This window comes from Somniosus microcephalus, chromosome 18 (genome assembly GCF_052327205.1).
Source record: "Somniosus microcephalus isolate GS21.2 chromosome 18, FLI_Smic_1.0, whole genome shotgun sequence".
Classification (NCBI taxonomy): domain Eukaryota; kingdom Metazoa; phylum Chordata; class Chondrichthyes; order Squaliformes; family Somniosidae; genus Somniosus; species Somniosus microcephalus.
In genome coordinates, this window is record NC_141004.1 from 7247540 (window position 1) to 7260278 (window position 12739).

Consider the following 12739-nt stretch of genomic DNA (forward strand, 5'->3'; position numbering starts at 1 on the left):
GGGTGCTGCCCACTCGCTCCAATCTATTTTGGATAATACGCCTGCCTTTTCCAAATTCTCCAGCTCTGCCTCGACTGCTGGACGAATTGCGTATGGCACCGGTCTTGCCTTAAAAAACTTGGGAATTGCTGCATCTTCCACTTTTATTGAGGCGGTGATGCCTTTCAAGGTTCCTAGTTTCTCTTGACACACTTCTTTGGCGTTGGCCAAGATGTCTTTTAATCGTTCAGGTATGACGTCATCATCGTTTTTTTTCTTACTGGTCACCGTCAGTGCCTGAATGGAGTGCCAGTCTAAACGTATTTTCCTGATCCATTCACGTCCCAACAGCGGTGGACCACCATCTTGTAGAATGTATAAATACAACTTTTGTATTTCCTTGCCGTTGTATACAACAGGCACCCTTATTTTTCCTTTGGGGTATACTTTCTGCCCCGTATATGTTTTCAAGATAATGGATGTGTCTTTTAAAGGTATATGCGAAAAGAGCCGCTCGTAATCCCGTCGATTTATGACGGTCAGAGCTGATCCTGTATCTAGCTCCATTTTAACTGGGGACCCTGCTATCGTGAGGGTAACCCAAATGGTCTGGTAATCATCTTTGGCAATTACATTATGTAATTTGAGACAGCTTAGTCTCTTGTTTTCGGAGTCGCTATCGCTCTTCTGGTCTTCGGAGCTACTGTCCGTCATCATTTGTACCTTTCTGTACTTTTCTTTATTGATTTTTTTTTTCTCCTGTCTGTGGATTTTTTTTTGTCCAGATCGGCATATCCATGCAATGTGTCCAATCTTTCCGCATTGCCTGCATGCTTTGTCCTTGAACCAGCAGTCCTTCTGGTCATGGGTGGATCTGCCGCAGCGATAACATCTCTCGAAACCCTGTGTCATTTCATGGGTGCCGAAGTCCTGTGTCTTTTGTTGTATCTCTGCAGCTCCTCTTGCGGCTGCTTCGTATGATACAGCCATACTGAAAGCCTTGTCCAGTGTTAAATCTTTTTCAGAAAGCAGCCTTTTCTGTGTTCCTTCACTTAGGAGACCGCAGACGAATTTGTCTCGAAGATAATCTGCCAGTCCTGCCCCGAATTGGCAGTGTTTTGATAGCTTTCTTAATTCGGTGAGGTAATCAGCGTTACTTTCATTCTTGTGTTGATTTCTCTTGAAGAATTTGAATCGTTCCGCTATCAGCAGCGGTGTTGGGTTTAAGTGCTCCTGTAGGGTATCAACAATTTCTTTAAAATTCTTGTCCTTTGGTTTGGCTGGAGTGATTAAATTTCGTAACAGCCCGTATGTCTTTGCGCCCATTAGATTTAGCAGTACTGAAGCTTTTTTTTCATCTTCTATTCCATTTGCGGTGCAATATACCTCCACTCTTTCCACATATGTGGTCCAATCCTCTATCTCGTTATCAAAAGCATCAATATTGCCAGACTTAGGCATCCTAGAAAAAAAAGGGCGCTTCCCGCGCTTTTCTTTTCTGCAGAAAAGATATGGCGCTTCCCCGCCGCTGCTGCCGATGACAATGCTGTTTCCCGCGGTTTCCGTTCTTTTTATTTATTTATTTACAGTTGGAGACTCGCTCCCGCCGACTCTCTCTCTAGGTCTGAACGCCGACCTGCTTGCAGCGCCGGCCGTCTCCCGAGTGCTCCCTCCCCGTCTGTTACTGCTTGCCTCCGCTTTCGCTGCTTGGCCTAGCTGTAGAGCCAGCCGCTGGAGCCCCAGCCCGACGCCCAGGAAGGATTATTGCAGTACCTGCCACCAGCTTGGCTAGCTGGTGAAACCACAGCTTTTTCTTTTTCTTGATTTTTTCTTCAACTTTGGACGCCAGAGGAATCGATGTCCTTGAGGTGCTGCCAAATTGCAGGTAAGTCCGTTTCCAATTCGTCGCCACTGTTGTGTCCGTGTGTTGATAGAGACACTGAAGACAGGAGTTGGTTTCACAGGTGTTTACTAAACAAAGTCTGGAGGGGAACTAACTGATACAACACAATATACAGGCTTATATAGCCTGAGTGGCCATTACCGGCATTACAGTACACATGGGGCTCTTAAAGGCACATACACTACAAAATTTTAATTGAAGACCTAAATGTTTCTGGGATTTGCAAATGCCATTCGATTCTAGGTTTAAAAAAAACACTTTAGAAACCATTCACTGGTATTGAGAAATGAACATTTTACACATTTTAAATATTTGGTTCCACTGTACAGAATGCAGGGTTTTCTCATTTGTTCTTGGGATGTGGGCTTCATGGCAAGGCCGGCATTTATTGCCCATCCCTAATTGCCCTTGAGAAGGTGGTGGTGAGCCGCCTTCTTGAACCGCTGCAGTCCATGTGGTGAAGGAACTCCCACAGTGCTGTTAGGGAGGGAGTTCCCGGATTTTGACCCAGTGACGATGAAGGAACGGCCGATATACTTCCAAGTCAGGATGGTGTGTGACTTGAAGGAGAACCTGGAGGTGGTGGTGTTCCCATGCGCCTGCTGCTCTTGTCCTTCTAGGTGGAAGAGTTCGCGGGTTTGGGAGGTGCTGCCAAAGAAGCCTTGGCGAGTTGCTGCAGCGCGTTCTGTAGAAGGTACACACTGCAGCCACGGTACGCCGGTGGAGGAGGAGGGAGTGGATATTGAGTCCAATTGCAAGGCTGCCAGTGGACTCAGTATTTGAGTTGGGCAGAGGTTGGGGATGTTGCGGACTGGTGTTTTTGCAGCACTCGCCTCCTTCCCCACACAGCTCCGCAGCGTGAAACTTCCATTTTGCCCGAAGTTGTTGAAGATTCAATTGTTCTTCAAGTGGCTGAAAATCAGTCTGAGCTTCCTCACTGAACGCTGCAAAATTCTCCAGTGTCCCTTTCTGGAGGAAAGATTTCTAAAGTAATTAATTTTTTTCCTATTCTTCTTTCTGTGCAGGAAGGGTAGTTGCCTCGGGATGTAAAACAAAGTTTGTTCATTGTACGGGTGTGTTTACCAGCGAAGTTAGACCGAACAGAAATTGTAGAATACTAAATAGCTCAATGAGAAACATACAGCCCTGGCTCACATGACGGATAGAGCTGTTTCCAACATTTCCAAATCTGCTGATGATACAGAGCTAGGTGGCAGTGTCAGTTGCGAAGAGGATGTGAAGAGGCTTCAAGGGGATCTCGACAGGCTCAGTGAGTGGGCGAAAACATGGCAGATGGAATATAATGTGGATAAATGTGAAGTTATCCACTTTGGTAGAAAAAACAGAAAGGCAGAGTATTTCCTAAATGGTGAAAGATTGGGGAATGCACAGAGGGTGGTGAATCTTTGGAATTCTCTACCCCAGAGGGCTGTGGAGGCTCAGTCATTGGGAATATTCAAAACAGAAGTCGATAGATTTCTGACTAGTAAGGGCATGAAGGGATATGGCGATAGGGCCGGTGAATGGAGTTGAGGCAGAAGATCAGCCATGATCTCATTGAATGGCAGAGCAGGCTCGAAGGGCCGAATGGCCGACTCCTGCTCCTATTTCTTATGTTCTTATGTTTCTGCAGTGCAGAGGATTGTGGGTATTCTGGCTGCCATTATTGGTTGATTAGGTAATTGGATGACCAATGACAGGCACGTGAGGGGGGAGCCATTCTCCGCCCCAATGGACTGCATGCTATTCAGCTTCTTTCTGCTCCACAACTCACCTACAAAGTTACACCTGCTCTTCACTCCGTAAAACCCCTCACTACCTGTAACCTTTCTGCCTTGCTCCAGTCTCACCACAGTGTTGTCTTAAAACAGACATCTGTTGTTCACTTGAGTAGTAACGAGTTCAGTCTTCTGGTTATAATCATTTTATTCTTTAACTTCAGCATAAAAAAGCAATTTACAAGAGGTGTATCATCACAAGATACGTGAACCTAGGAATGGGTCCCATTTCATGCTGCTTGAACAAAGGAAAAAGCTTATATTTATACACTATTCTCTTTATCAAACTGGAAGTAACCTTGCCTTATTTGGTAGTCTCTGGTGAAAAGAACTGTCCTTCAACCGATGCACACAAGTTTACATTTCTCGTACATCAACATTCGGTAGTTTACATTCAATGTACCATCCTTCAACCGGCTTCTACTTCAACACACTCTTGCAAAGTTTGCAATGGTGTGTGATGGGATGTATGGAAATACTATAAACATCCCAAGGCTCTACTTCAATCTTGAACACTGGCTGTTGTTAAATGAAATCTGTATCGCTCTCTCTCTCTCCCTAATGATGCCAACCACTTTTTCCCCATATTGAATGAACTAAACATGAATACCTTTTGGAAGCTGAATTAACTGAGTTCCATATGCCAACACGCAGGGACCAGCAGCACCAGGGCGAGTGGGACTGTTACTAGTTGTGCTGTGCAGGCCCTAAAAGCAGTGGGCTTCATGTGTTCCAAACTAGCAAGAAATATGAAGCCCTCGACTACAGTGACCCTGATAACCGCCAGTGACCCTGATAACCGCCGTGCTTTACCTGTCACCCCTCTCCCTCCCCGCTCTCCCTCTCTCCCTCTCCCCGCTCTCTCCCTCCCCGCTCTCTCCCTCCCCGCTCTCTCCCTCCCCGCTCTCCCTCTCCCCTCTCCCCGCTCTCCCTCTCCCCGCTCTCCCTCTCCCCGCTCTCCCTCTCCCCGCTCTCCCTCTCCCCGCTCTCCCTCTCCCCGCTCTCCCTCTCCCCGCTCTCCCTCTCCTCGCTCTCCCTCTCCTCGCTCTCCCTCTCCCCGCTCTCCCTCTCCCTCACCCTCTCCCCGCTCTCCCTCTCCCCGCTCTCCCTCTCCCCGCTCTCCCTCTCCCCGCTCTCCCTCTCCCCGCTCTCCCTCTCCCCGCTCTCCCTCTCCCCGCTCTCCCTCTCCCCGCTCTCCCTCTCCCCGCTCTCCCTCTCCCCGCTCTCCCTCTCCCCGCTCTCCCTCTCCCCGCTCTCCCTCTCCCTCTCTCCCTCTCTCCCTCTCTCCCTCTCTCCCTCTCCCTCTCTCCCTCTCCCCGCTCTCCCTGTTCCTGCTCTCCCTGTTCCCTGGAGCTCCCTGGCAGGGGTGTCCTTGAAACCCTTTCACTTTTCCACATTGACATGTTTGCTGATTCATAAACTTCACTTTTTGTGCAGAAGCAGCTGTAACGAGGGTTTGTTGCAAGGGCGGAAATTTACATCAGAGCTCTTCTCCTACACACACTGAATGCTCTTGTAGCAATCTCCCTGATGTGCTGACTTAAAACAAGACACAACGTCAGGTTCCAAATGTATGCTGACGTCACCCAGCTCTACCTCACTACCACCTCTCGGGACCCCTCCACCACCTCTGTGTTGTCAGACTGTTTGTCCGACATCCAGTCCCGGATGAGCCACCATTTCCTCCAATTAAACATCGGGAAGACCAAAGCCATTGGGCTCGAATTTCATTGGGCCGTTGAGGCGGGATTGGAGGCGTGTGGGGGGTTAAAATCGCGAAATCGGGGGGCACGAACCCATCTTGCCCCCAACCCACCTCCATGCCAGTCTCAAAGGAGGTGGGTACCCGACCTGTGCTGGGGCCCGCCTCCCTGAGGCGGGAAGGGGATTAGTGCCAATTAACTGCCTGTTAACAGGTAGTTAACAGGCAGTTTTTAGCCTAATCTCTATTTTTATCGCTGAAGTGTGGGATTCCCGACGGCTCCAAACCACACCAAGTTAGCGGAGGTGGACTGTCGGGATGAAGGGCTTGGAGGGGTCGAGATGTCCGGTGTTCAGGTGAGTGATGGGTGCATGAGTGCAGAGGTAAGTGTGTTTGGTGTGTGTAAAGTGTTTAAAGAAGTTTTACATACCTTTACTTAATAATGCAGCCTTCCTTCCTTCAGGTCTCTGGAGTCCCTCATCTCACCGGCACAGAAAGCAGAATGGCCGCGAGCTGTCAAAAGTTGCAGCATTCAGCTTTCTGTTCTGGAGAGATTTCTAAATCAGCCTGAGAGGAAGGAATTAACTTAGAGTACAGATTGTCAGTGTTTGACAGCTGATATTTCATCTGTCAAAAGCTTTTGACAGATCAAATGTCAATCTGTGACGTCACCTGTTGCCGGGTGGCCCTTAATTGGCCTGCTGAGCCCGCTGGGCGGGCTCAACAAGGTCAATCAGGGGAAAATCGAGTGGGTTGGCCACAACTCGATGGAGGCGGGACTACAACCCCAAAAGTGGGAGTCCCGCCTCCTACACACCTCCATTGATAAAATCCAGCCCATTGTCTTCGGTCTCTGGCACAAACACCATTCCCCAGTTACCGACTCCATCCCTCCCCCTGGACACTGTCTCAGGCTGAATAAGACCGTTTGCAACCTCGGCCTCCCATTTGACCACAAGATGAGCTTCTGGCCTCAGATGCTCTTCATCACAAAGACCATCCATGTCCACTTCCGTAACATCACCCGTCTCCACTCCGCCTCAGCTCATCCACTGCTGAAACCCTCATCCATGCCTTTGTTACCTCCAGACTCGACTATTCCAACACACTCCTGGCCGGCTTCCCATCTTCCACCCTCCATAAACTTGAATTCATTCAAAACTCGGCTGCCCGTGTCCTAACTCGCACCAAGTTCCGTTCACCCATCACCCCTGTGCTCGCTGACCTACATTGGCTCCCAGTCCACCAACACCTCAACTTCAAAATTCTCATCCTTGTGTTCAAACTCGTCCATGGATTCACCACTTTCCTATCTCTGTAACCTCCTCCACAACAGATCAAGCACTCGACATTCCTCTAACTCTGGCCTCTTGTCCATCCCCCACTCCCTTCGCTCCGCCATTGGTGGTCGTGCCTTCGGTTGCCTGGGCCCTAAGCTCTGGAATTCCTTCCCTAAACCTCTCCGCCTCTCTCTCCTCCTTTCAGACACTCCTTAAAACCTACCTCACCAACCAAGCTTTTGGTCACCTGCCCTAATATCTCCTTATGTGGCTCGGTGTCAAATTTTGTCTGATTAACACTCCTGTGAAGCGCCTTGGGACGTTTAACCAAGTTAAAGGTGCTATATAAATGCAAGGTGTTATTGGGTTGTATATTGGTTCAAGGATGTTAAGTGTTGCGTATGATGAACTTGGATTGTGATTTCTAACTGTGCTGACATCAGTAAAAGGGCCGAGAGATCCAAATATACAAAGTGTGGAGATGCCGGTGTTGGACTGGGGTGGACAAATGTTAGAAGTCACACAACACCAGGTTATAGTCCAACAGTTTTATTTGAAATCACAAGCTTTTGGAGCGCTGCTCCTTCATCTGACGAAGGAGCAGCGCTCCGAAAGCTTGTGATTTCAAATAAAACTGTTGGACTATAACCTGGTGTTGTGTGACTTCTTACAAATACATAAAAAAAGCACAAGAGCCCAAATGGAGAACAGCCAATCAACTTCCTGTTCCTTTATATGCATGATGATGAAACACAGAACATTGTTGTGTACGTTTATAGTCACGCCATAGGTTAAAGAAAAAGTTCTTCCCTTATTCATTTTGGGGAACTTTCTCCTGGGCAGGCGCTGTCCCAGTCCCTGCCCTGGCTAAAGTCTGTAAGGCCAGCTTGGGGTTTGTTTTTTGTTATGACATCAACTGGGGAAGTTTTGAGCCGGGACCTTCTAGAGGAGAGGGAGAGAGAGAATGCAAACAGACTCAGATGGTGCAATGGGCCTGATCATAGATCGCCTTTTGTTTTCCACATGTTTGGTGTGTGTCAGGGTTTTACTGGACCTCCTGGTCCACAGCAGACATCATTATCATTATCAATTTTGTGAAGCTGAACATAAGCTCGAGGAACAGCACCTCATCTTTCGATTATCACTTTACAGCCTGCCGGTCTCGACATCGAGTTCAACAATTTCTGATAACCTTTGCCAGGGCAGGGAATGGGACAGCACCTGCCCAGGAGAAAGTTCCCCAAAATGAATAAGGGAAGAACTTTTTCTTTAACCTATGACGTGACTATAAACGTACACAACAATGTTCTGTGTTTCATGCATATAAAGAAACAGGAAGCTGATTGGCTGTTCTCCATTTGGTCTCTTCTTGTGCTTTTTCAGACAGAACCTGTTGCTGATGATTCTGTTATTCCCATTCATAGAAACATAGAAGATAGGAGCAGGAGTAGGCCATTCGGCCCCTTGGGTCTGTTCCGCCATTCAATGTGATCATGGCTGATCGTCCAAATTCAGTACCTTGTCCCTGCTTTCACCCCATATCCCTTGATCCCTTTAGCCTTAAGAAATATATCTAACTCCTTCTTCAATATATTTAATGAATTGGCCTCTACTGTCTTCTGTGGTATGACACAAAGCTGGGTGGGCGTATGTGCTGTGAGGAGGATGCAGAGCAACTCAGTACGATTTGAGCAGGTTGGGCGATATGGCAGATGCAGTATAATGTAGATAAATGTGAGGTTATCCACTTTGGTGGCAAAAACAGGAAGGCAGATTATTATCTGAACGGCAATAGATTGGGAAAAGGGGAAGTGCAATGAGACTTGGGTGTCCTTATGCACCAGTCGCTGAAGGTAAGCATGCAGGTGCAGCAGATGGTTAAGAAGGCAAATGGTATGCTGGCCTTCATAGTGAGAGGATTTGAGTACAGGAGCAAGGATGCCTTGTTGCAGTTGTACAGGGCCTTGGTGAGACCACACCTTGAGTATTGTGTGCAGTTTTGGTCGCCTTATCTGAGGAAGGATGTTCTTGCCATGGAGGGAGTGCAGCGAAGATTCACCAGACTGATACCTGGGATGGCAGGAATGACGTATGAAGAGAGATTGGGTCGATTAGGCTTATATTCGCTAGAGTTTAGAAGAATGAGAGGGGATCTCATTGAAACTTATAAAATTCTAACAGGACTAGGCAGACTAGATGCAGAAAGGATGTTTCTGATGGCCGGGGAGTCCAGAACCAGGGGTCACAGTCTAAGGATAAGGGGTAAGCCATTTAGGACAGAGATGAGGAGGAATTTCTTCACCCAGAGAGTGGTGAACCTGTGGAATTCTCTACCACAGAAGACAGTTGAGGCCAATTCATTAAATATATTCAATTCAATTCAATTCAATTTTATTTGTCATATATGCAACAGACGTGTGTACTGCACAATGAAATGTTGATTTTTACGAGTCCTCCCAACATTGGAATAAATATGGCATAACAATGATAAAAATACTAATGGAAAGACAGTAATAATAAATAAAACAGTAATAAATAATAAATTAATCGTTCATGAGTCTTATGGCCTGGGGGTAGAAGCTGTTTCGAAACCTGTTGGTACGAGACCGTATGCTTCGGTATCTCTTACCGGACGGGAGCAGGGCGAAGAGGTTGTGGCTGGGGTGGCTCGCGTCTTTGATGATTCTCAGGGCCTTCCCCGGCACCTCTCGGGGTAGATAGCCAAGAAGGAGTTAGATATATTTCTTAAGGCTAAAGGGCTCAAGGAATATGGGGAGAAGGCAGGGACTGGGTACTGAATTTGGATGATCAGCCATGATCGCATTGAATGGCGGAGCAGGCTCGAGGGGCCGAATGGCCTACTCCTGCTCCTATCTTCTATGTTTCTATGTAGAGAATTCCACAGGTTCACCACTCTCTGGGTGAAGAAATTCCTCCTCATCTCAGTCCTAAATGGCTTACCCCTTATCCTTAGACTGTGACCCCTGTTTTTGGACTCCCCCGCCATCGGGAACAGCCTCCTCTCGACCCATCTTTTGTTTCACTTGTCCCATTACCATTTCCCTTTTGCCTCGCACCATCATCCCTTTTGTCATTTAATCTCTCCACCCTATCACAGACCTTCCCCTTTGTTCTTTATCTTTCCTCCCCTCCCCCCTTTCCCTGCCCCTGCACTTGCTTAAAACTTGTTGCATCTCTAACTTTTTCCAGTTCTGACGAAGGGTCATCGACCTGAAACGTTAACTCTGTTTCTCTCTCCACAGATGCTGCCTGGCCTGCTGAGTGTTCCCAGCATTTTCTGTTTTTATTTCAGATTTCCAGCATCCGCAGTATTTTGGTTTTGTTTTGTGTCAATTTATTGTTTATTTCTTTACCCAGAGAGTGGTGAGAATGTGGAACTCGCTGCCACAGGGAGTGGTTGAGGCGAATAATATAGATGCATTTCAGGGGAAGCTCAATAAACATATGAGGGAGAAAGGAATAGAAGGATATCATTCATGGGATGTGGGCGTCGCTGGCAAGGCCAGCATTTATTGCCCATCCCTAATTGCCCTTGAGAAGGTGGTGGTGAGCCGCCGCCTTGAACCGCTGCAGTCCGTGTGGTGAAGGTGCTCCCACAGTGCTGTTAGGGAGGGAGTTCCAGGATTTTGACCCAGCGACGATGAAGGAACGGCCGATATATTTCCAAGTCAGGATGATGTGTGCCTTGGAGGGGACCTTGGAGGTGGTGGTGTTCCCATGCGCCTGCTGCCCTTGTCCTTCTAGGTGGTGGACGTCGTGGGCTTGGGTGGTGCTGCCGAAGAAGCCTAGGCGAGTTATTAGTATTGTAGATTTTACAGTCACCAGACTTTAAATGAAGGGTTTCCCAGTCACTGCAACAATGCAGCAACACTTTATTTCTTTGGTTTTTCGAAGAACTATTTTAGTTGAAGAGGTGGCTGACTGGGGGGAGGTTGCTGAGCTTGGCAGAGGGGCCCAGGCCGGGGCAATGACCTTTTGGCTAAGTTACGAATGTGGAACTCGCTACCACAGGGAGTAGAATAGCACAGATACATTTCAGTGGAAGCTGGATAAACACATGGGGGTGGGGGGAAAGGAATAGAAGGATATGCTGATAGGGTGAGATGGAGAGGGGTGGGAGGAGGCTCGTGTGGAGCATAAACACTGGCACTGACCAGTTGGGCCGAATGGCCTGTTTCTGTGCTGCAGATTCAATGTAATTCGATGTCATTTATTTATTTATTGCAGGATTCAAGAAACGCTTTGTGAAACCGAAAGGGCCAAGAAATCCTCCCTCAGACTGGGTCTGAAAACAGCCCTCGGCGAAATCCTCTTGCACCCTGAAACCGAACGGGACAAAGCTCGATTGTTGGGGCCGGGTTAGTCTTCTGATTGGCTCCGTCAGAAACCCCATCTCCTGGGGGGATGCGTGATGCCTATCGCAAGGAAACCGGAGAATTCCTGCCCTCCTTCATAATGAACAAAGTGCGAGTGAAATCGCCTTCTCCGAAACCACATCTTTCCAAGCTTTGCTTCCCTCACAGTTTTATTAGCGGGTCTCTGGTCACAGAGAAGTAAAGGATTTGGTGACATTTTATTATAAGAGGAACTCCACCCTTTTTCTGGGACTACTCGCAGAAGCACAATTTCATATTTCATGAACCCTCCCAGGATTATAGTCTGATTTATTCACATATCTGAATCTTTTCAACTTAATTTGTTGCACCTTTTAACAATCTAAAGCACCGTCCTGCTCTTTCTCTCTCTGCAGAAGCAACAGACGTGTAATTAGGAAAAATAATGACTTGCAGAGTGAGATTGGTGTGTGTGTAGGGCGGTGAGGGGGTGGCTGCCAGGCCGACAGTTGGAGGCTTAATCCTTTCCCGCTGCTTGGGACTCGGGGGAAAAATTCAGTTGGTTTGCGCCTCCCGTTAGTGCCTTAAGAGGGTGCTGATGGGGCACAAAGCAACTAGCGACCGGGCGCGGCGATGTTTGCGCCGCTCACGAAATTAACTAGACATTTTGCGGCGGAGCTAAACACTACCGCCACGATCTCCTGCGCCCGCAGATCGTGATGTCAGTCGCGTGTGCAACGCCCCCGGACCGGATATTGAGTGGTGCCCCCTGACTTACCGCCTGCCGCTAGCAACGACAGGTTGAGAGGAGCGTTTTGCAGTCGGGAAGGGACTAGGGGAGCGCTATTTAAAGGCGGCCGCTTCCTGCCTTTTTTTGTTGGTGACATTTTTGCACCACACATTCTGTGAGAGAGAGAGACTTCTGGAGAGATTCATCGCTGTGTGAAGGAGTTTTGGGTGCTGAGCAGCACTTTGCAGGTTCATTTTGATTTGACCTTCCTTGCATCAACTTAGAAGAGACTGTGGGGGCTGCACTCTGAGCTCTTTCCCTGGGCCTCTCCATTGTTCTTTCCAGCAGATTTGATGTACAGGTCTCCCCAGGCTGAGATTCAAGGCTGCAATGAGCAGGATGTGGATGGAGCGCAAGATCGACCCTCCCCTTTAAGAACTGGCTGGCGCCAGTGTGTCTGTGTTCCACTGCTGACTGACATCACATGAGCTTCGCCAGCACTCTGAGGCAGCGCTTCGCTCCTCGGCGTTAGTGCCTTAAGACAGGTGTGTAGCGCCTGATTTAGCGCTCCAATCACCTCCAGGTGATAGAGGCCAAGTTTGCAGTCGGAGGCGATAATTAGCGCCAGGCGCTAAATTTGCGCCCGGCCTATAATTGCGCCCCAAATGGGGCGATACTGAATTTCTCTCCAAGTCTTTTCCCAACACTTGTACATCTTCAGTGGGTTTGGGGATGAATCTGTAATGAATATATGTGAAACCCAAGGCCATCAGTAAAGGTTGCCTGTGATTTGTATTTTCACCGCGATTTGTCTCCTTTTTTTAAAATCACGAACAGCAACACAGCGGATCCAGTGCAATACTTAGAATCATAGAAATTTACGGCACAGAAGGAGGCCATTTGGCCCATCGTGTCCGTGCCAGCCGACAAAGAGCTATCCAGCCTAATCCCACTTCCCAGCTCTTGGCCCGTAGCCCTGTCGGTTACGGCACTTCAAGTGCATATCCAAGTA

General features: G+C 48.2%; 1 protein-coding gene across 1 annotated transcript in view; it reads left to right on the plus strand.

The window, feature by feature from the left end:
• The window catches only part of LOC147104997 (tyrosine-protein phosphatase non-receptor type 22-like), a 133501-nt gene extending 120973 nt beyond the window's left edge, over positions 1-12528 (plus strand). The window contains exon 21 of the mRNA XM_086010993.1: positions 10891-12528. Within this exon, the coding sequence (XP_085867119.1) occupies positions 10891-10952 (62 nt within the window). The 3' untranslated portion in view covers positions 10953-12528. The remainder of the gene's footprint in view (positions 1-10890) is intronic.
• The last annotated feature ends 211 nt before the right edge of the window (positions 12529-12739 follow it).